Source organism: Nyctereutes procyonoides, unplaced genomic scaffold (assembly GCF_905146905.1).
Source record: "Nyctereutes procyonoides isolate TBG_1078 unplaced genomic scaffold, NYPRO_anot_genome, whole genome shotgun sequence".
NCBI classification, from domain to species: domain Eukaryota; kingdom Metazoa; phylum Chordata; class Mammalia; order Carnivora; family Canidae; genus Nyctereutes; species Nyctereutes procyonoides.
In genome coordinates this window covers 19,029,002-19,052,221 of record NW_026575048.1, presented here as the reverse complement: position 1 = coordinate 19,052,221, position 23,220 = coordinate 19,029,002, and the positions used below count along the sequence as shown (strand labels likewise).

At 57.6% G+C, this 23,220-nt stretch overlaps 1 protein-coding gene across 1 annotated transcript in view; it reads left to right on the top strand.

Moving 5' to 3' along the window:
• The window catches only part of ADCY3 (adenylate cyclase 3), an 82,210-nt gene that overhangs the window by 49,554 nt on the left and 9,436 nt on the right, over nt 1–23,220 (top strand). Inside the window, exons 4-13 of the mRNA XM_055327285.1 lie at nt 10,874–11,004; nt 11,512–11,623; nt 11,765–11,892; nt 12,959–13,117; nt 13,774–13,951; nt 18,782–18,910; nt 20,695–20,837; nt 20,961–21,122; nt 22,195–22,282; nt 23,078–23,194. Of these exons, the coding sequence (XP_055183260.1) occupies nt 10,874–11,004; nt 11,512–11,623; nt 11,765–11,892; nt 12,959–13,117; nt 13,774–13,951; nt 18,782–18,910; nt 20,695–20,837; nt 20,961–21,122; nt 22,195–22,282; nt 23,078–23,194 (1,347 nt within the window). The remainder of the gene's footprint in view (nt 1–10,873; nt 11,005–11,511; nt 11,624–11,764; nt 11,893–12,958; nt 13,118–13,773; nt 13,952–18,781; nt 18,911–20,694; nt 20,838–20,960; nt 21,123–22,194; nt 22,283–23,077; nt 23,195–23,220) is intronic.

The window sequence follows — 23,220 nt, the reverse complement described above, 5'->3', positions numbered from 1 at the left end:
TAACAACACAGGGCTCGAGAGTAAGACTTGCATTCACATCCTCACCAGCCTGCTTACTTGCCATATGCCCTCGAGCCAGTCACTTATGCCCTCTGAGCCTGTTCCTTTTTTTTTTTTTAAAGATTTTATTTATTCATGAGAAACACGGGGGGGGGGGGGGGAGGCACAGACACAGGCAGAGGGAGAAGCAGGCTCCATGCAGGGAGCCTGACATGGGACTCGATCCCCGGTCTCCAGGACCACAACCTGGGCTGAAAGTGGCACTAAACCACTGAGCCACCCAGGCTGCCTCTGAGCCTGTTCCTTTGTGAAAATGGTAATGGAATGAGATTGTTAAAAGGTCTAAAAGAGAGCATTTTCCCCCCACAAATACTGTGGGCAGTGTTCTTGGCATTAGGGATACAGTTGTAAGCAGAACAGATTCCAGTGGGGGAGACAGATATTAAATAAATGAGCATATGCTATTATCAGGTAGGAAGGTGGTGTGTGAAGCAGGAGAAGGAGTGTAGGAATTGCCTGGGGTAAAGGAAGGCTGCTATTTAATATCATGTGGCCAGAGAAGGCTTTCTGATAAAGTGAGATTTGAGCAGAGACCAGAAGTCAGAGTGTGAGCCATGCAGTGTTTAGGGAGAGGTAGCAGTAAGTGCAAAGGCTCTGAGGTATGTTCACATGACATTATGGCAGAGGGTGCAGGTGGAGTAGAAGTGATAGGGAAGAGAGGTAGGAGGTGAGGCAGGGAGGTGGTGGGGGTCCAGTCTTAAGGGCTTAGTAAGGACCGCGGCTTTTCCCCTGAGGGAGATGGGAGGCATTGGAGGGTTGTAGGTTTTAAAGATTTTATCTATTCATGAGAGAGAGAGAGGCAGAGACATAGAGGGAGAAGCAGACTCTCCACAGGGAGCCCGATGTGGGGACTCCATCCCCAGACCTGGGACCATGCCCTGAGCGGAAGGCAAATGCTCAACCACTGAGCCACCCACGCGTCATGAGTTATAGGTTTTATTTTTTTTTTATTTTTTTATTTTTTTATGACAGTCACACAGATAGAGAGAGAGGCAGAGACACAGGCAGAGGGAGAAGCAGGCTCCATGCACCGGGAGCCCGACATGGGATTCGATCCCGGGTCTCCAGGATCGCGCCCTGGGCCAAAGGCAGGCGCCAAACCGCCGTGCCACCCAGGGATCCCGAGTTATAGGTTTTAAATGAATTAGTCTGCCTGCTGGTGGAGAAGGGATAGCCGTGGAAGTGGGGAGACCAATAAGAAGCAGTGCAGTAATTTTAGGGAGAGAGGATAGTGGCTCAGACCGGGATGGAGGTGATAAGGAGAAGGATTCTGGATGTTTTTTGAAGGCAGAGCCAACAGGATTCACTGCTGAGTGGCATGGGAGTTGGGAGAGTGGGGAGTCCATGGTGGCCATCAGGATTTTGGCTGGGAGGCAATTGGAAGGAGGAGGATGGTGAGAGGCACAGGTGTTTGGTGGTGGGTGGAGAGTCAGTCTTACAGACGTCCAGGAAGATAGCTGATGAGACACATCTTATCCTGTGTGCTACTCGTGCGGCCAGCAGGCCCCTGATGGGCCCTCCAGGGGTGAGGATGGTGGGCCTAGTAGGACAGTGCCTCAAGCCCAGAGTTCAGAGAAAGTTGGCAGCCAAAGGGCACGTGAGGAACACTTATCACTTGTACTCAAAGGTAGTGGGAGGTGATTTTGCTACCAGGTGCTGGGCTGAGTCCTGCCCCAGAGGCTCTCAGGGCCTTCCAGAAGCCATCCAGAAGAAGCACAAAAGGAGGAGCAGCTCCCTGTACAAATGTCCGTTTCGGCAGTGACTGCCTCTGGTCAGCCAGCCCCTCTGTGTCCAGGCCTGCATGGTTAGGAACACGATGCGACAGGCCCAGGTCGGCAAAAGGAACACGGGGCAGGAGAACCACAGGATCTGGCTGTGGCCCGGCTGGGATGCTGCTGTTCTGGGGCTCTCTTGAACCTGCAGCAAGAAAGCAGTCTGTGAGCACAAAGTAGAGCGCTGCAGAGTCCGCATCCCAGGGCCCAGGAAGCCCAGAGAAGCGTGCTGGGAGCTGGAGTTAGCACGATGGGGGGGGGGGCGGTATTCTCGGGTGGGCTTTTCAAGAAGAGGGCTGGGCGCCGGCCAGTGCATGCTGGGGGGAATGGAGTCCTGATCCGCGTGGAAGGGCGGAGGTGGGCTAGCGAGGGCTGAGTGTGGAGGTGGCGAGGGAAGCGGTTGACGGATTCCTCCCGCAGCGCCCACGCCCGTGCGGGAGGGACTGGGGCGGGGCCGGGGCCAGCTGGGCCAGCAGAGCCAAGGCCTGGAGAGTGAAGGCAGGTGGGAGCTACCTTCAGGAAAACATTGGCCAGACGTACTGCTCCGCAGGGAGGAGGCAAAGAGAGCGAAACCAAACCACCAGCAACCCTCACAGGTGGAAGGCTAATCTGTAAACCCGCTGGAACCTTCACGCCTGGGGTGGGTTGAGCTGTTGCTTCCCGCCCGTGGTTGTGCTTCCACCGCAGCCACTGCAGGTCTTGCCCCACTGATCACAGATGTGGCCTCAGCCTCCTTCTCAAGGCAAAGGCTCTCTCTTACCAGAGTTGGCACAGAAACCTCACTTACTTGCTACAGTGTTCTAGAGCTGTATGGGCTGATGTGGGAGCCATTAGTCATATGTGGCTATTAACATTTAAATTAGCTTAAAATGTAAAAATAAAAAACCTGTGCCTCTGTTGCGCTAGCCACATCTCCTGCTCAGTAGCAACAAGTGGCCAGTGGCTACCATGTAGGATAGCACGGGCTACAAAGCTTTGGTTTGATTGCAGGAAGTTCTAACAGTGCTGTTCTAGAGGGTGATGGCTTGCCCCTGGGGCCACAGCTCCTGGTTGACAGCTCATTATCTCACCAAACCTCCGAGGAGTATCTGCTCTGTGCCAACCACACTAGGGGAGGGCTGCAGATACCACGCACGCGGCTGTCTTTGGGCCCAAAGGGCCCAAATGTCTCCTGAGATTGCAGTCACCTTGGCCCACACAGTAGCCCCTGTCACTGGAGACCATATAGGAGTCCAGGCAAATCACTAGAGTCCCAGGCTTAGTGTCCCTCCTCTCTTCCAGCAGGATCAGAGTTCTGGGCTGACCCAGGGTCTGGGTGATTTGTGCACTGTTGCAGATGATATGGCCTGGTGGTGACCTGCTAGTCTGGCTCCCCCCGACCCTGCCCCCAAGGCTGAGATTAAGTGTGGTTCTGCTTCCTCCTTGGAACTGACAACTTGTGAGACTCTGGGGATGCTGGTTCAGAGCCTGTCTTCACATTGGAAGGTCTTTTTTTTTTTTTTTTTAGATTATTTATTTATTTATTCATAGACACAGAGGGAGAGAGGCAGAGACACAGGGAGAGGGAGAAGCAGGCTCCATGCAGGGAGCCCGATGTGGGACTCGATCCCGGGTCTCCAGGATCACACCCCAGGCTGCAGGCGGCGCCAAACCGCTGCACCACCAGGGCTGCCCTGGAAGGTCTTGTTTCAAGAGACACTGGTCCTTGAGCTCCCTATGAATTCCCACAGCCCTTTGCTGAAGATGGCAAAACACTCCTGCCCTGTGAGACCAGTCCCCCCCAGGTGACCTGAGTACCCTGGCCATCTGAGCTGCTGGAGACTTGCAGAGATAACCAGTGACTGTTCTTTGGGTGAGGTGGTTACTGTGTCTTTGGATGCGGCAGCCACCCATGTGGGTCCCTAGTCTAGACGGTGGCTGCCTGGCCCATGCACACGGCAGCACGGGGGTTTCCAGGTTCCACATGTTGTGGCCCTTCACCCTCTCGTTAGGGAGAGGTGAGCTGTGTGGGTGCTGACCTCCTAGGGCTGGCGGCCCAGGTCTTCCTGCTCCTCATTTCCATCCTTCTGCTGCCTCTTCTCAGCTGGTTGGGCCAGGACAGGTACCTGTTGGGATCCGTTGACCATTTTTGGCTTTTAAGTGGCTTGGGAAGCTCCAAGAATCTGGAGAAATCGGGCCCAGAGCAGATGTATTTGTGGACAGCTGTGCATCTGCTCACACCTTGTGATGGCTTGTAGGTGATGTGTGTGTGTGCGCGCGTACACATAGTACACACATAGGACCCACGTCGGCACACAAGGACACAGCATGCAGGCATCACATGCTTGCTTCATGCAGATGTGCACCCCCCCCCCCAATCTACCTGGACTCTGCTGATTTCACTCTGCATTTTAAGTCTCTCTCCCTCCTCCTGCCCCTTGGCAAGGATGTTGCAGAAACGTAGCTTCTCAGCAGCCAAGCTCATGTATCAAATCCCTGCTGGCCACCTTGCTGTAATTAACTCCTGACTGCCTCATCAGGGCTGCTGGGAACCACGCAGGCCTCTGCCTCTGCCTCAGACTTGGGCCAGCACCAAGGCAAGGCCTGGCGTGAGTCACCGCTGAGAAGCGGGCTCGATGTTTCCTTCCCAGAGCCTGGCGGAGGCCATGCTGACGGACCGCCCTGGTCAGGGGCTCACGGCCCACCTGAGCAGTGCAGCAGTGCTTACAGATCCCTGCCCGGGGCCCAGGACACACGCTGCACCCCAGCCAGCTCCCTGCCCCACCCCACATCTGCACAGCCCCCAGAGCGGGCCTCCAGTGCTTCCCCCTGGGATTTGGGTCACTTCTTCGCTCTACCCAGAAAGCCTACTGGACCTTTTCAAGGCTTGTTCTTTCTTTTGCCTCATTTGGCTCTTTTTCCAGAGAGGTCAAGGCCTTGACTGTGTGTGTGTGTGTGTGTGTGTGTGTGTGTATTTTTAGGATAGCCATCAAAGCTCTGCAGGGCCAAGAGACCATGCAAGGCAGCTTACCCACATTCTCAGTCTGTGTGGACCCAGGTTGCAGGGCCCTGGGCCAGTCTTCCATCCTGTGGGTGACTCCCTCCTGCTGAGTGGCATGCGTAGGCTTCCCACCCAGTGTCCGGGACGGGAGCTCGCTAGCTCTCAGGGCAGCACATTCTTTGTTTGAGCTGCTTTGACTCTCAGAACATTCTTCGTGCCCTAGAAGCAGCAGTCTGTTCCCCAAAGCCTTCCCTCATTGGCTTCCTCTCGTGAGAACCTCCAGGGTGAGCACCATTCCTTTTCTACACAGCCTTGGGCTTCAAGGCTGCTCTGTGTCACCGCAGCGCCCACTCTTCTCTGGGTGGGTTCCCAGCCCCTTGGCCCCACCGTTGATGCCTGGCCTCAGGCAACTGCCCCTTGCGGTCACTCCCTAACGAGGACCTAGGTGAACTGTTTCCTCAGGGAAATCGTTCTCGAATGCTCCTAGAGTGGTCACGAGTTGCCTGAGGGTATCTGGGCCTCGTGAGGAACCAGCCTCAGGTGATGCGGAGGCTGCCGCTCAGAAGGCCTGACTGGGCTGTGGGGCCCTAGGTCCTGAGGGATGGGCTCAACTCACCAGGTACCTCCCCGAGCCCAGACGGCCAGGGACTCACCGTAGAGTCCTCTCCTGGTAGCAGTGTGGAATGATGCCAAGTTTCCCATATTAACCATACTTGGGCCCCTTGCACTTGGTTGGGTTGGCATCGCGCTGTGCACGTGCCATGGGGGAGGCCTTCTGAGGTTGCCACAGCTGGCGTCTGTCACAGCTCTGGGGTGACTCGGCATCGAGCCCTGTTGGGCCTGTTGGTTACATTCAAGGTCCACTGCCATCACTTAGGTGGGGTGGACCCCTTTCTCTTCCCCTCTGCCTGCGAGGAGGGGGTTCTGAGGCTGAGGGACGTCACTGTGGCCTGCCCAGGGTCCGTCGTGGAGAGCCAGGAGTCTCGTCTCCTCTACTGACCCATCAGAAGGAACTCTCACAGCTGCCACTGGCCCTGCCTGCCCTCCCTGAGGCCCCAGGGTGGTCTGGTCATTGCTGGGCCGCCATGCTGAGGCACCCAGAGGTCTCAGCCGGGTCCCCTTCTGTAAAGAGGACCCACCTCAGGAGTAGCCAGGTGGCCCCACACAAGTCTACAAGCACTGGGGCCCACAGAATGTTCCAGTGGGCTCCCCCACTGGGAGAGTCCTCATGGGGGTTTCTAGATCAGCTGTGTAAGGTCCTTACTAGAGAAGATTTGGGCACTTCCTCTCCGTTTACATTTGCAGCACAATAGCATCCAACGTGGATGAGAGAATTGGTGTGTGAAAAGCACATCCCCTGGCGAACAAGAAAATCCCACCCGTTCTTTTGGCCCAAGAGCCCTGGGTTCTAGTTCTGGATCCATCACTAACTCTGAGGAACCCGGAATAAACCACTTAATCCCTCCACACCCTGGTTTGGTCACCTGCCAAATAGAGGCAGTATTACACGAATATGAAAATATAGGACGGATGAAGAAGCTTTAACAAGGGGAAGAGGGACCGTTTTGATACCGGTCGCTAGTGTCCACTTGCCTGGTCGAGTGGCAGTTATTTGCGAACGACAGAAAGGAACCAGCCCAGGGTGATCGTCCTGTCACTTAGCTCTCGGTGAGAACCTCTACCACCCCGCCTTGGGCTGGGGGGTGGGGGTCCCCTCCTGGCTCTGAAACCCGAGACCGTCAGTCTCCTGCCTCAGCTCACATCCAGGCAGACATGGGAGTCTGGAGTCGGCCCAGTGGACTCGCAGGGTCCTTCCCTTTCTAAGAAATCTGCTCATTACACTCAAGCTGGGGTCAGGGTCACAGCTGGCGGCAACAGGAAGTTGTCTGTTTATTTCCAGTTTAAAACGTGTTTTTAAAAAAGCAGCAGTAGTATAACCATACAGCAGTTTTGAAAAACATTTCAAGTTTTCTCTGGCTTCCATTTATTTACCAGGTTAGATTACCCTGTTGTCCTGCGCACATACTCTTCTGCCTTGATTCAGGGGCACCCGTGGGTCTGCATCTTCTCAGGATACGGGGTTGTGTCTTTTTCTCTTTGGCCATTTTCTTATCACCACTCTTGTCACCATGATCATTTTTGAGATTCGTCCGAAGGATGTGCCCCCATTGAAGGAGCCTCTTGCTGGGCATTTGGGCTGCCTGGTCTTTTCCACAAGTATAAGTGATGTTGCATTGAAGTTCTTGCACATGTGTCTTTACTTCCCTTGGATCTTTCTGTTGGAAGAAGTCCCCGGAGAGACATTAATGGGTCAGAGGCTTGGAACATTCTTATGACTTCTGAAACATACAGTAGTTGCTATTTTAGGAAGAGCAGGTTCTGCCTCTATTTTGGGGAGACCAAGCCACATGCCTTAGCTGCTCTGGGTGGCCCTGTGCCCCTCAAGGGGCCTGGCTGTGCTTTCAGGGAAATCGGGACTGTGGTCAGGGGCCAGGAACACCTTGCAGGACTGGATTGGTTCCCAGGGAGCCCCCACAGGCTCCTCTGGAGGAGCAGGGTTTAGAGGTGGGGTCTGAGAGTGCAGGAAAGGCCTGACTGCGTGGGTGCTGCTTGTTGGGGCTGCACTGGCTGGTTGGCCGGGAGCCTAGCACAGCATCGTGACTTTCCTGATCCTTGGTGTCCCGTGACCCCTCCCTCGCACACCTGAGTGCCCTCCTCCCCAGGCCGGCCAGCCCTCCCCCAGCTCCTTGCACATCTACCTCTTCCTACCCTTAGGAGTACCTGTGTGCACGCGTGGCAAGGCGGGGAGGGGATGGAGGGAGAGCAGGAGAGAAAGGCAGACACGTCTTTATATCCCCTTCATCGTTGTGCCTGGACCAGATAGAGTCCTTAGGCCTGGCCAAGTGACCTCAAGGACTTTCTGCTCCCCCTGGACACCCCACTGGGATGCTTAAGCTATAAATCTGTGGGTGACTCGGAAGCCCAGAGGAAGTCTAGGCCTCATCTTCCTGAGGCACCTGCTGTCACCACACCCCCAAGTAACACTTCTCAGGTGACAACAGCTGCAGTATATTGAGCCCTTGCCGTGTGCAGGCGCTGTCCCTTGTGTCGGACGGGAAGGGGTCACTTCGTGCTGCTTTACCAACAAGGAAACCAGGGCACGGGGCAGTTAGCAGTAGCCTGTATCGTGCAGTGAGTCAGTGGCAGGACAGGGGTCTGAGCTAGGCTGTGGGGCCCAGAGCCAGCCTGCGGTGGCTTTGCCACTGCACCATTCTATCCCTGCCAGCCTGGGGGTTGCCAGACCAGGGCCTGGAACTTGGGGATGGGCTGGGACCCCCAGGACTCCAGCAGCTCTCCCCCTGGGTTGCCCCGGTTGCTGGCTGGGCCCCGGGTCTCTGGCTTGTCTTGAGAATCCTCCTAGTGGCCCCTGTCCTTCCCAAGCTGAGTGTGTGCTCCACGGTGCTTGGGTTTAGCTCGGTTCCAGAAGCCCCCTCACCACACACAGGGCAGAGGGATGGATGCACGGAGCCCCCGGGTCCTGGAGCCCCGCCCTGGCTGTGCCCGGCTGTGGGGCCAGGAGACCCGGTGCTACTTCCTGGGCTCGGGAATGGCAGGGCATGCTGCGTTATCTTGGCTTTTCGTTCCCCTGCGGTGGTGCCACTTGCGAGGCTTTTAGCAGAGAGAGAGCGAGCTGGGGAAATGGGAGAATAATAGTGATCGCTGAGTGGTTCAGGCTAGAGCTGGGCACGCGGGGCCGAGGAGCACGCGCCTCGTCATTCCTGTCACTTGCCACGAGCAGGAGGGACAAGTGCGAGGACCTTCCTGCTGTATGATGGCTGAGCAGGCGGGGGCCCTGATCTGCAGACTGGCCTGGGAGTGGGGGGACGGGCTGCCCCTACAGCACAGCCGTCTTCTCCGGAGGAGGTGGGTGCCAGGCCTCTGCCTTACCGGGGGGCCCCACCCTGAGAAGAGGAACAGAACCTCCACACCTGGTTCTCCTGCCCCAGAGCAGGTGCGCTTAAGACATGGAGCTGGATCCTCTGCCACAGGGCGCACGGAATACAGAGAACAAGGCCCTCCCCCTGCCCAGGCCTCGGTGGGAGGCGAGGTCTCCTACTCCTGTACCCACCAGGGTGGCGTCCCTGCTGAGGCCTGGGCCCGCAGCCTCGGTTTCCCTGTGGTCCAGGAACCCCTGGTCAGGCCTCAGGCACTGAGGACACAGGCGGGAGCTCTTGGCTTTCCGGCCACCCCTGCTCCCAGGTGGCTCCACAGCTGGGAGCCTAGACTCCTGGACCTCTTGTGCAACCTCCCGCCTTACTCTTCCCTGTCCGTCGGCTGACCTCTGTACCCCAAGGCCTGGGCACTCAGAACCACGTTACCAGAGGGGTCAGACCTGGCCTGTCCGTCCCCTCCTGTTACCACCACCCGCCCGGCCTCCCTGACTTCTCCCAGGCCGACGTCAGGTCTTGCTGCCTCGCCGCCCAGGCCTCAGGTCAGCCTCACCCCAGCCACACTTCCTGTACCCCTTGATGTTTTCTGGCTTCCATCCTGCAAACCTCAGCTTGACCTGTGACCTCAGCTTTCTCTCCACCAGACCCGTCATCACCAGCCTCCCCTCTTGGGGCACAGGGCAGGGCGCCCTGCCTGGGCTTCTCAGCCTGGCTTCCTCTCCTGGCACCTCCTCCCAGGGCTGTCTCCTGCCCGGTCCCCTGCTGCTCAGCCTGACCCGTGCCGCAGCCTCAGCCCACAGGCCAGCTCAGCGTCTGCCTGCAGCGCGGCCCAGACCAGCCCTGTCTCCCCTCGCATCTCTCTGCTTCTCTGTTCCTTAATCCAGAGACCGGCACCTTGCACCCAGAAGCCCCAGCCAGGGACCTGTCCCACTCACTCTGCCCAGATGACTGTAACTGGTCACCCTGCCCCTCTCTGCCGTGTCTGACCACTCTGCCCTGGTCCCCGGTCCCTCTCTGCAGCTTTTGAGAAGGAGAGGCCCTTTCCTTGCCTGGCACATGAGGCCCATCGTGGTGCAGAACCAGGGGTCAGCTGACGTTTTCTGGAAAGGACCAGGAGAGCCCTTCCAGTTTTGCAGGCCATATGTTCTCTGTCACAACTCAGCTCTGCTTTTGCAGCAAGAAGACCGCCGTAGATGGCATGGAGACAAGCGAGTGTGGCTGGGGACCAGCGAGACCTCAATTGAGCACTCAGGCAGCAGCCAGATTCGGCCACAGGTGGCAGTGTGCTGCCCCCCCCCCCGCCGGCCCCCACAGTTGCTGTCCAAACCCACCTCCTAGGCTGTGGTTCCCCATTCCTGCCTCCCCTGGGAGACCTGCAGGTCCCTGAACCTGGGGACGTAGATCTCTCTGTGCCTTGTGTAGGACAGGATGTCCTCAGCATCTCACGCTTCAGACCTCATTTCCAGGAAGTCCTCCTGATTGCCCCCAACACACCTGCTAGTTCTGGCACCCTTCCTTCCTTCTTCGTGCCCTGCTCTCCCTCACTTGTCTTGGCACTTACCATACTGCGCTGCAGTGGGCACATTCACCTGTCCCCCCATGAGACCCTCAGCCCTCTGAGAGCAGAGACTCACTCGCTGGGTAGCATTGGTACCCAGCATGCTATCTGGTGGGTGGTAGGTCTTCTTCAGTCATGTTGAGTGAGAATTCCCAAGTGATTGCTCTGTGTGACACGGGCGGGTGACACAGAGTCCTGCCCTTGGGCTCCCAGCGCGGGGGCTAGACCAGAACAGGCCCACTCAGGAACTGTGGCCTTCCTGTGGCCCTTGAGGATGCTCTAGAGGTGCAGAGGGAAGTGTGGGTTTCCCATGGTTTCTGACTCCCGTCAGGGCCCTAAAGATGCTCAGGTGCAGCCCCGAGCCTGTTCACAGGAAGCTGCTGCCCTGGGCCTCTGGCTGCTTCCCAGTGTGTGGTCTGCGCTGGAAGGCTGGAAGGCCCCCAGAGGGTCAGCTGGCCCTGGCGCACGTCTGTTGCCGGAGGTGTCCAAACCTGCCCATGGAAGGGTCCAGGCCAGCCCCTGCCTCCATGCCAACCCTCTCCTCCTCCTCCAGGAGAACCTTATGCTTTCCATCCTGCCCAAGCACGTGGCTGATGAGATGCTGAAGGACATGAAGAAGGACGAGAGCCAGAAGGACCAGCAGCAGTTCAACACCATGTACATGTACCGCCACGAGAATGTCAGGTGTGCCAGCATGTGGGCCCGTGCTCTGAGAGCAGGATGGGGGCCAGACTCTGTGGGGTTGGCCATGCGCTGTGGGGTTCGAGAGTCTTCACCCAGGAGTAGAAGCCAGGCTGTCCCCACAAGGTGAGCCTCAGCCCCTGTGGGAGCAGTCCTGCAGATGGATGTGGGGGCTGGCCTCCTCGTCATACAGACCTCACTCACTGTGGAGGTGACATCTGTCCCCACTCAGGGCCAGCACTGGGGCTAACAGCCATGCTCCTTCCAGGAGGGGCGGGTTCATCCTGGGCCAGGAGTGGGCAGCATGGGGGGAGGAGGCCCCATAGAGGAAGGGCCCACAGGGTAAGCTGAACATCAGAACCTGGAAGTGCCGGGGTCTCGCAGCTTTGGGGCTTGAGCAAGGCCTCACTCGGGGGTGATCCCGGCTGCCTGTGGTCGGGAGCAGGAGCTGGGCGGGGGGAGCCCAGCACGCTGTGTGGAGCCTCATGGCGGCGCCCTCCCTCCTCGCAGCATCCTCTTCGCGGACATCGTGGGCTTCACCCAGCTGTCTTCTGCCTGCAGTGCCCAGGAGCTCGTGAAGCTGCTCAACGAGCTCTTTGCCCGCTTCGACAAGCTGGCGGCCGTGAGTACGGGGGCCCCCCTCGTGGCTTGGGCCTGGCCCTCCCTTGCTCCCACGGTTGCCTCCGACCCTGAGCGCTCTGCTGTCCGCTGGTCCCCCATGCCCAGGAGGAACTCAGTCACACCCCACACCCTGTTCTTTCAGAAATACCACCAGCTGCGGATTAAGATCCTAGGGGACTGTTACTACTGCATCTGCGGCCTGCCCGACTACCGGGAGGACCACGCCGTCTGCTCCATCCTCATGGGGCTCGCCATGGTGGAGGCCATCTCGTGAGTGGGGGCCTGTGGGGGGAGGGGCAGTGGTCTGTCACAGGGACCCAGCGCACCCCAGGCCCCCACATCATGTGAATGTTACCAGGAGGCGGCTCAGTCCCCAGTTCTGGGAAGTGGGGACATGGCTCACCTTCCTCACGGCTGAGGGGCTACAAGCCCTCCACAGCCTCCGAGGGGCCCGGCCTCCATCCACTGTGGGTTTCTGGAGAAGTGGCAGTCATGGTAAAGTGTGTCACCACCATCTCCCCACTCATTTGGATGGTCCCACCAGGTTGTCCATCCCATCCCTTTTCTCGGTGTTTTCTCACTGGGGGCCTCCAGGTCCGTCCCCAGGCAAGAGGTCCGTGTGTGGCGGTGTGGGACTGGAACCCTGGCCTCTGTGCTGGGCTCCCAGCCAGGGCTCCCGCCTCTAGTGCTGCGAGCTGTGAGGACACTGCACTCGTCCCCCTCGTGCCTCCAAGCCACTCCCTGTCACTGTCACACCACAGGTGGCTTGGAGGCCCTATCAGACAGGCCCTGGCTGGATCAGGCCTCGGGAGGGAAGGAGGCTCCTTGCTGAGGCTTCTCCCCGCACCACCACCAGTGCGGGGGGGTGGGGTGCGGGTAGGGGATACCTTGCCACCAGAGAGCAGTTTTGCATTGTTACCGTCTTCTGGATTAGAGCTCCTCTGACATTGGCCTAGAAACAAATGCTGCACTGGAAGGGGAGTGGGGAGAGAGTTCAGGATCACTGGCCTCTACTTCCCTCACCACGGGGCACCTTTCCCCACTGCACATGAGCCCTGGCACGGTGCCCGGCACAGGTGGACACTGGGCACCCTGTCGTTTCCTGCCTGCACCGTCACATGAGCCTATGATGTGGAGTTTTGGTACAGTCTAGCCTGTTGGACCCTTACACAGGTTACCCAGTTCAAGTGCAGGCAGAAAGCTGTGGGGCGCCCGATAGTCCCCCCAGCCTGGAGGGGAGGAAAGCCTGTGCTGCAGAATTCCTTCCACGGGGCGTGGAGGGCTGGCCACCTTGCTCTGGCCGTGGCTGAGCCCCCTCTCCATGTGTCCCTGGAAGGTATGTGCGAGAGAAGACGAAGACCGGAGTGGACATGCGCGTGGGGGTGCACACGGGCACCGTGCTGGGGGGCGTCCTGGGCCAGAAGCGCTGGCAGTACGACGTGTGGTCTACCGACGTCACCGTGGCCAACAAGATGGAGGCCGGTGGCATCCCCGGGTGAGCGAGCGTTCCTCCCAGCAGGGAGGGGTGGGGCCGAGGGAAGGGGCCGCCCACCCGTCAGGGCTGCGGCTTGGGTGGGAGACACCCCGGAGCAGCGAGCAGCGGAGCAGCGTTCCCCCTCGGTGCCCGCCTCCTAGGCCGAGTCCGCAGCCTCTCCTGCCTGGGCCTCCGCAGCCGTGTGCGCTCCCGCCCCTTCGTCCACTTGGGGGGCTGCAGATGCCGGCAATCGTCGCTGCTTGGGCATGCCGGGGCTCCCCAGGGCCCTGCGCTGGCGGAACAGGCCGTGAGGCAGGGGGCTGCAGCCACCAGGCACCTGCACGGCCGGCCGGCGCTCTCCCAGGGGCGGGCAGGCTGGGGACAGGGCCGCAGGCTGGGGACAGGGCCGCACGTTCGCGGCCGGCTCGGGGAGCAGCCCTCAAGGGCAGTCGCCCTTCTCTCCCTCTGTGGTGACTCCCCAGAAACGGCTTTACGTGCCCCGACGCCCGACAGCAGGTATTGCAACTAGGAAGCTGCAAGGTACGCAGCCAGCAGCCGTAGGACCTCACCGCGGAGCTCAGGGCGCCCCCCAACTTCCTTGCCTCCCTCCGGGCTGGCGGCGCCTGAGGACGGCTCTGGGGTCCTCGGCCTGACGGGCCCGGGCCTCTGCCGTCCAGGCGGGTGCACATCTCCCAGAGTACCATGGACTGCCTGAAGGGCGAGTTCGACGTGGAGCCGGGCGACGGGGGCAGCCGCTGTGAGTACCTGGACGAGAAGGGCATCGAGACCTACCTCATCATCGCGTCCAAGCCCGAGGTGAAGAAGACCGCCGCCCGCCGCGGCCCCGCCGGCCCGGTGAGTCCCACACGCCCGGGCCGCTGGCAGGGGGCAGGGCTGGGGGTCCCGGCCGGAGGGGGAAGCAGGCTGAGGCGGGTGGGTGGGGAGGGCCACGCGGGGCTCCCTGCTGCACCTCCCAGGCCAGAGGGGAGGCCCCCGGGGTGTCAGCGGCCCTGGGGACAGCGGCGGGCGGGGGAGGCCGGGGGCGCCCAGGGGGCAGCACCCAGAGCCGCCGAGGATGCCGGGAACAGGCAGCAGGGTTGGCTTGGTCACGGAGGAGGCCACCCAAGGCCGAGGGCGGGAAGGTTCCCTGGGCGGGAGACAAGAAAGAAGGGGACGGAAGCAGTGAGGCCGCCCTGCTGTCCTGCCTCGCCTCTGTGCGGCCGCCCCGCCTCCGGCTGACCCGACGCCCTCGCCGGCCGCCGCGGAACTGAGCCCGTCTCGTCCTCTGCTGAGGCTGGACAGGGCTCGGCTCCTACTGGCTTTGCCCTTAGAGACCCCACCGGTCACGAGAATTTAACAGCCAAGGAGCTCGGTGCTCAGAGACCGAGACCGCCCCGCAGCCGGGGCTTCGCCTAGTTGGTGGCTAGGGCAGAGCTTCGGCTGGTCTGGTGAGGCTTCAGGGGCTATGGCTGAACACCTGACCCCTGATGAGTTTTAAACGAAAACTATAGGGCAGCCCGGGGGTGAGAGGGGGCTCCACAGTTTAGTGCTGCCTTCGCCCCAGGGTGTGATCCTGGAGACCCGGGATCGAGTCCCACGTTGGGCTCCCTGCATGGAGCCTGCTTCTCTCTCTGCCTGTGTCTCTGCCCCTCTCTGTTTCTCTCTTTATATATACATATATACATACACACACATATCTCATGAATAAATAAAAATCTTTTTAAAAAATAAATAGGGCAGCCCGGGTGGCTCAGCGGTTTAGTGCCGCCTTCAGCCCAGGGCGTGATCCTGGAGACCCAGGATCGAGTCCCACGTCGGGCTCCCTGCAGGGAGCCTGCTTCTCCCTCCTCCTGTGTCTCTGCCACTCCCTCTCTCTGTATCTCTCATGAATAAATAAAACCTTTAAAAAAATAAATAAATAAAACTATATGCCTTCTCCCCTCCCCCAAGAGAACGCGATGACCAGTGAATCAAACACGAATCGAAGATTCATCCATTAGCCCTAATCGCAATCACTGTTTAGGGAGTGCTTCTGTGTGTCCCTTATTTCACTTAATCCTTAAGACAACCCTGCAAGAAGGGGGCTTTTGTGATACCCAGTGTGCAGAGAAAGAAACTGAGGCCTAGAAGTTTGCACAAATTGCAGATCTAGTAGGTGCCAGAGCAGTGCCCATGCCCCCAGCCGGCCAGCCACAGTGCACCCCAGAAGTGTGTGGGTCGCTCCTGTGTGCAGCTCACACAAACCCAGTGCTGCCAGGGACGCACAGGTAGATAGGACACAACCTCACTCTTGAGTGATTTAAAATGCCCCCAGGTGCCAGTGTTAAAGCAAAGGACAGCTCAAGGTATTTTGTGCCACATGTTAAGTCTAAGCTACAATGGAATGCTCCAAAGAACTCAGAAAAGTTGGAAACTTTTGGAAAATTAGGAAGTGTCAGGGGAGAAAGTAGAGCCCCATGAAATTTTGTGACTTGACCTTGTCACAAAATTAACAAGTCATTCGTATTTTTAAGAGTGCTACATGCAGAGCTTTAATATATTCACTAGAACAAATTAAAAATGTGTCTTCCAAGCTGTTCTACAAGGCAGTAACTGGCAATAAGAAATCAGCTACTTTTGTAAAGTGGTAAGAAATTTATAATTTCTGGCATATAAAATTTTTAATAAAGAAATGCTGTTCCTTTCAAAAAGTACCCACAGATTTGGTTTTACCAGGGACCATCCTGAAGTCACAAAGCAGCACTCAGTTATGTTTTTGGGATGACACTCATCCTTGTTTGTTCTAATCCTGTATTTTACTTCTTTTTTTTTAAGATTTATTCAGGAGAGATAGAGAGAGAGAGAGAGGCAGAGAGGGAGAAGCAGGCCCATGCAGGGAGCCTGACGTGGGACTCAATCCCGGGTCTCCAGGATCACACCCTGGGCTGAAGGCAGGCGCCAAACTGCTGAGCCTGGCTGCCCTATTTTGCTTATTGCAACAACCCTTACATGGTGTGTAATTTGGATCAGGAGTTGTTCTTGGCACCCCGACACCCCTCTGAGGGTGCAGATGAGGAAACTGAGGCAGAAGGAGCCTGGGCAGAGGGGGCTTTTGCGAAGCTGTTCTGCTTGAGTTATTCAACTTCCAAGTGAGGAAAAGTTGAGTTTGTGGTTGCCCCACTTCAAATGTTAGCACCGGAGCTCTGAGCGAGTAGGAAGGGGCCTGTGCCGAGGGCGCCGCCTGCACAGGACAGAGCACCAGCCATGTGGTCAGGTCCATGGACATTGTCATCTTGAGTGCTCCGTTGCGCGAGTGAGCCCGCGCCGGTTGCAGTGGAAACATGTTCTCTTTTCAGCTCTTCCTTCAATGCCGTTTCATGGCTGTTAGGGGTTTCGCTATTTTGGTCAAGTTGACTCCTAACAGTTTCTTAATGCCCCAGCCTGAAAAACTTAGTTTCTTGAAGTAGAAAGACTGGGTTAAGGTTTCTGCACATTGAAAGTTTTACCCCTTGCCTGCTCCCCTCCTGCCAGCCCCCGGTGGGGCCCCCTCACTGCTCTGCTCTGTCCGGGGCTTTGTCCCCCTCTCTGCCGTGTCAGGGCTCTTTGAGTATTGGAGCAGTGAACCCTTGCTCATGTGGCGGTCACCAGGCACCTGTCAGGTATCCGCCACACGCCAGCACTGCTGTGTCTCAGGGAACTTGACCTCTAGCTGCCGTAGCTCCTATGAACACCTCCTCAGGGCCGGGGTAGCTCATGTGGCCAGCTCAGCAGCTGTTCAGGAAGTTTCCACCTTGGACGTGGATAAGGTGATGTTTACCTGCTTGACTATCACGGGGTTGGAAGCAGTAATGCCTGGGCCGTATGGGGGGATGACAGTGATGTGGGAGGGGACAGTGGGAAGAAGGAAGGAAGGTGGTGAGGGGTGCTTCTTGGGAAGTCACAGGAGTGAACACACTTCCACTTGCAGAAATCTGTCCCCATGGTTGACCTGGGTAAAGCGAAGGGGAGGAGGGTGAGGAGAGGCCTCACAGTGAGTCCTATCCGAGTGCTGAAAAGCTTCCAGACCTCTTCCTGCCCGCACTGCCCTGTTGTCAGCCTCACCCAATCTTTTTTTTTTTTTTTTTTTTAAGATTTTATTTATTCATGAGAGACATAGAGAGGCAGAGACAGAGGGAGAAGCAGGCTCCATGCAGGGAGCCCGATGTGGGACTCGATCCCGGGACTCCAGGATCATGCCATGCCCTGGGCTGAAGGCAGCACTAAAACCACTGAACCTCTGGGGCTGCCCAGCCTCACCTAGTCTTGAATGCCACCTCTGACGATCACACCCTGGGCCGAAGGCAGGGTGCCACCTCTGACGATCCCAGATCTCCACCTCCGGCCCAGCCAGCTTGCCTGCACTCACCCAGTGGCCCCTGTAACGTGTACCTGCATGAACACTCTGGTCCCCAGGTCCCAGGCCCTGCATGTCCCTGCATCCTCCTATCTCCATCGGTGGTGACTTTGTTCTTCCAACAGCTCAGACCAAACACCCAAGACAGGCTTGACCCCTGTTTACCGCCCACAAGCAAGTTCTGTTGACCCTTCCCTCGAGGGAGGGCTCCAATCACCACCTGCCGGCTCTCACGGCTGCCACTGGCAGCAATGCCTGTGTGGCTGGATGGCTGGTGTCCAGCTGGTCACCCTGCCCCACCACCCCTTCTCCCCAGTGGCAGCACTCCTGCTGAAGCACCAGCTGCTGTCCTGTCACCATCCTGTGCAAAACCCTGTTTTGGTCTCTATCTCACTTGGAGGGAAAGCCAGAGTTCCCTGGAGGCCTGGAAGGCCCTGTGCAGGCAGGTGCTCACCCCCCTGCTCTGCTTTCACTCCCTGTCCCAGCGTGGCGGCCTCCTGGCTGGTGCTCAGGTGCTCCGGGCCCATGACTGTTGCAAGGCCTTTGCACCAGCTTCTCCCTCTTCCCGGGGGCAGGGAGGGGGCGCGTATTCCCGGAGAGCTGCAGAATTTGCTCGCTCAGTCAGGTCTTCACTGAAATGTCATCCTCAAGGTGACACCCCTCCGACCTCCTCCTTACTGTCACGCTTCCCAGAGATCCCCACACCCCTTTTCTGCTTCACCTTTCTCCAGAGCTCATTCCCTTCGCACGTGCTGTGCTGATTTTACTGTTTTCCTGTTGTCTACCTTTCTTCACGAGAACGTGAGCTCATGCAGTCAGGACGTTCTGTGTGCATCCCCAGAGGTTTGAACAGTTCCTGTCATGAAGTTAGGGACTCAGCGCTTGTTAAATGAGCCGACTCTTCCGCCGTGTTACAGGGTTTGACTCATTCTGTCAGGGAAAAATACTCATCACTGGGGAAACACACGTGTGGGATTTATTCAGACTTTTGGAAGGCATTTGACAGGTATTACAACCAAAGAAGACCTCTGTGGTCACTGTGTCGAGTTGCTGTTCTGGAAATAGGAGTTGGAGCAATAGGGTCTTTCTCTGCTGAGAAAAAATTCGAATAGTAGAAATAGATACCAGAGAAGTAGGACATTTTAGAATTAATTATTTTAGAGGAGGAGTCAGGTAGTGACATTTCTTGGTCTACGGGCTTCCAAACTCTAGTGGGAAGATTTCGGACTGACCGTAGACCAGCCAGGGCTGCTGGGGCAGGTGGGCAGTGGGCGGTGTCTGGTGTCCCTGATGGCCACTTCTTTCTGCCACAGCCCCTGCTAAATGGAGCGCCAGCTTCTTCCAAGCCCAGCTCCCCCGCCCTCATTGAGACCAAGGAGCCCAACGGGAGCATCCACATCAGCGGCTCCACATCGGAGGAGCCCGAGGAACAGGACGCCCAGGTGTGTGCGGAGTGAGGGCCAGGGTGTAGCAGGGGACAGAGAGGGGGAGGTTGCTGCAGGAAGTGTCCTGTGTAGGAGTAGGAGACCTGACTGCTGGCCTGGGCTCTGCTCCTTCATAGCAGAGAAACAGTGGGCGTCACCTCCTGCCCCGGTCCCACTGTCTCCTGGGTGGTTACTAGGGTCAAGGTGAGAAAGGGCAAAAGAGGCGCTCAGCCCTGAGACCTTGCTAGCTCTCCTGTCCCAGAGTCTCCTGGCTTCGAGGGGGGCATCCATGGAAAATTCTGTAGGATCTGATGGACTGTTCTGGAAGTGAGATTTCAGGGTGGGCTCACCTCGCTGGCGACGTCCAAACTCCACAAGTCCCGGGCATAGGTGGGGGATTTCCAAAGGAGTTAACATGCTCTCCCCGCTGGAGACAGGGTCCATCTTGGGAGGCGTCCGGGACCTGCCCCTTACTAAAGAGCCGCCCCAGTACATTCACTGATGAAGGCAGGTGCTCTGAGACCGGCCCTCTGCCCTGCTGAGGCGAGCTCGCTGGCAGCGCCCCATCCTCACTGCCCTGCCGCTTTTAGATCACAGGTGCTGCGAGAGGGGAGACAGGGCTGAAAGTTAACTGGGTTTCTCTGGATCACCATGACATTCGGCAGCTTTTCCCTAGCGTGATTTTCTTGATAGAAAGGGGAAATATAGACCCGGTGTAACTTAGTAACAGGGCGCAGATAGTTCAAGCAGCCTGTGGTTTTTCTGTCCTCACAATCAGCCGCACCCTCCAGCATAGGCTTCGGGGCCAGAGGTGCTGTGCTTGGTGCCAGAACAGACCTTCCACGTCATTTTACAGAGGAGGTTGGAGCTGGGGAACAGGAGTGACACGGGATCCTGTTGTCAAGCAGTGGCATACCCGCGCTTAAGGCCGCACTGTCTTGGTTCTGGCTTCAAGATACGCTCTTGGACCTGTACACACAGCTCCAATGGGGCCAGTGTCAGTATTGGGGCTGATGGCCGTGTAATCACAGGCTGGATTCATATTTTTGGAGCTGATGCTTCTCCTCTGTGACTAGGAATAAAAATGGCAGCGGGTACCCCAGCCCCACCACCCCACTAGTGACAAGGGCGTCCCTTCCTCTCCCAGCACCTTCTGCCTCACACTTTCCTTCCCCAAATGAACTAGACGTGTCCTCCTTTAACAGCTCCCTTCAGGGGGCACCTGGGTGGCTCATTCTGTTAAATGTCTGCTTTCGGCTCAGGTCATGATCCTGGGGTCCTGGGATGGAGCCCCACTTCTGGCTTCCTGCTCAGTAGGGGGTCTGCTTCTCCCACTCCCTCTGCAGCTCCCCCTGCCTGCAGCTCCCTGTGCTTGTGCTCTCTCTTTTTCTGTCAAATCTTGTTTAAAAAAAGCTCCCTTAAGCCCCAGGGTTGGGGGTCGTTCACCTCCCCAGAGATGCCAAAGCACAGTGGCTGGGGAGCACCGCCTCCTCCTAGCAGGATGTGCCAGGACTGTGCTGCCCTAGCAGCGGTCTCCCCCTCCCAGTCTCCTGCCCAGAGCCAGCGGTTGCTTCCCAACAGGCTGCCATTAGCAGGTGGTCTCACAGCAGAGCTTCTGTCAGGGACCCTGGGAAACTAAGAGGGATTGTGACTTTGGGACCAGACTCCAGCAGGATGGAGCCATGTGGGAGCACTGGGAAGACTTCCCTCAAAGTGGTTTCTAGAACCGAGGGCCGAGTCCTGCTGAGTGTGATCCCTGTCGTCCCCTCCCACCCGCGCCCACCTGGCGCCCTGGCTTGCAGGCCGACAACCCTTCGTTCCCCAACCCACGTCGGAGGCTGCGCCTGCAGGACCTGGCCGACCGGGTGGTGGACGCCTCAGAGGATGAGCATGAGCTCAACCAGCTGCTCAACGAGGCCCTACTGGAGCGCGAGTCTGCCCAGGTGTAAGTGGCTCCTCTGCACGCCCCTCATCGGCCCCAACCTGGGGGCTCAGGAAGTTAGCCATCTTGAGTGGAGCCCCTTCCTGATGGGCCAAGGCAGGTGTGACATCTGTGTTTCCACTGCAGAGTGAAGAAGAGAAACACCTTCCTCCTCTCCATGCGGTTCATGGACCCTGAGATGGAAACCCGCTACTCAGTGGAGAAGGAAAAGCAGAGCGGGGCTGCCTTCAGCTGCTCCTGCGTTGTCCTGCTCTGTACGGCCCTGGTCGAGATACTCATCGACCCCTGGTGAGGGAGGGCACGGCAGGAGCCGAGAGGCCAGGAGAGGGTGAAGACCAGGAGCTTCCTAGGCCAGAGGCGTGAGGGATGTGGGTGCCTGGGCTGGAGCATGACCCTGAAGCAAACTTAGGTCTCTCCCTTGCCTCCAGTGGAACAGCCCAGCTGAACTCAGGCCCAGGTGTTTGTGGACCCCCTTCCTCCTGTCTAGCCCAGGGTTCCAGAATAGCCCTGGCATCAAAGCCAGGACTGAGGAAGCTGAGGGACAGAGAGGGATCCAGGAGGATAGAGACCATGGCTGCATGGGCCTGAGTGGTTGTAGGACAAGGAGATGGAAGATGGCTCAGTCACCAAGGCTGATCTGGCTTCCCTCTCTTGCTTCGTCTTAGCAGATGGATTTTAGGCTTTAGGTACAAACTGATTTCACACAGCAGCAGGCCCCCAGGGCAAGGGGGATGTTCTGGAGTCCTCGCTTCAGCTGCTGAGGCCTGTCAGCAGCTCACTCCTGCTCAGGGGCCCCATGAGAGGGGAGGCGGGCTAGAGCCCTGTCCTGGCAGTAGCTGGGGGAACCAGAAAGAGCCTTGGACTTAGTCACAGGCTCCTCGCCTGTTTGTTGTATGGCCGTGTTGCTAAGCTTCCAGAAGCCAAAGATGATGATGGGACTAACAACTTGAAGATGATAAATGCCTGCCCTGCTAACTCAGGATTGTGGGAAGGATCAAATGCATTCATTCATTTGCTGCACGGATACTTACGGGCTACTTCCAAGCCTGGCGCCACGGGCGAGCAATATCTAGTGAACCCAGCACACGACCCTCCCCTGCTCTTGGGGGACTTACATTCTAGCAGGGGGAGATAGAGGCCAAAAACTGGATAAGCAAAACGTGCATGCAGACGGGGGCAAGTGGGGGGCATAAAAGTCAAGTGAAGAAGGGAGCCCTCACAAAAGGCCTGACTTGGTGGTGGGAATGTTCCAGGTACAAGTGTGGAGGACCTGCCCTCCCCCTTCTTTCCTCTCCTAGCCCCTCCCCCGATCTCACCCATCCCTCTGCCCCCCTCCCTGAGTGTCATCTCCTTGTTACAGGCTAATGACAAACTACATGACCTTTGTGGTTGGGGAGGTTCTACTTCTGATCCTGACAATCTGCTCGCTGGCTGCCATCTTTCCCCGGGTAAGAGCCGCTTTTGCTTTGGCTCACAGCCCCCCTGGAAGTGAAAGTGGTGTGGATGGAGTTCTGCGTCCCCTCAGCTCCTTACAAATAGACTGGCTGTGTTAGGACAGTTCAGGCATTTATCCATCCATTCATTCCATGTTATTCACTCAGCTGAGCAAGCATGGGTGCGTACCCCAGAGCCCAAACGGGAAAATGTGCAGAAAAGCAATGGAGGCCCACCTGGAAGGGGGTTGGCCCCAGACTCTGAAGGACCAGGAAAGCCAGACAAAGAGACTGGGATTTTCTGCTATAAGAACTGGGGTGCCATGCAGAAGTTTTGATCAGAACGACAAGAGAAAAGCAGTGTTGAAGGGAAATGAGTCTAGCAAGGGGCTTGTCAGGTAATGTGGAGGACTCAGGGTATACTGATGCAGGAAAGGCAAGAGCAGCCAGGCAAAGATCACTGGCCCTGAAAATTGTTCCCTGACACAGACTTGCTGCTTGGACTTAGAGTGAACTGCTGCTGGCTGGCACCACCCCCAGCGTCCTGGGCAGGTCACCACATCTGCTGCAGAAAGGGCTCGGGTATCTGACGCCCTGCTCTGTCACAGACACCTCCCGTAGGACTGAACAGAGCACCAGCTTCCTGCTCTACCTTCTCAGCTTTGCCAGTCAGTTTTTGGTTGATTCGTAGGCAAAGGACTATGTTTTAGGTCCCTGGGAGGTAGGGGAGCAACCAGAGTTATTAGCAGTCATACTTATGGAGGAAAAGACTATCAAGACTCATGGCCCCTGGAATTCCATTCATTCTAGGCCTTTCCTAAGAAGCTCGTCGCCTTCTCGACTTGGATCGACCGGACCCGCTGGGCCAGGAACACATGGGCCATGTTAGCCATCTTCATTCTGGTTATGGCCAACGTCGTGGACATGGTGAGCTCCTGCTGTGTTTGTTGAAG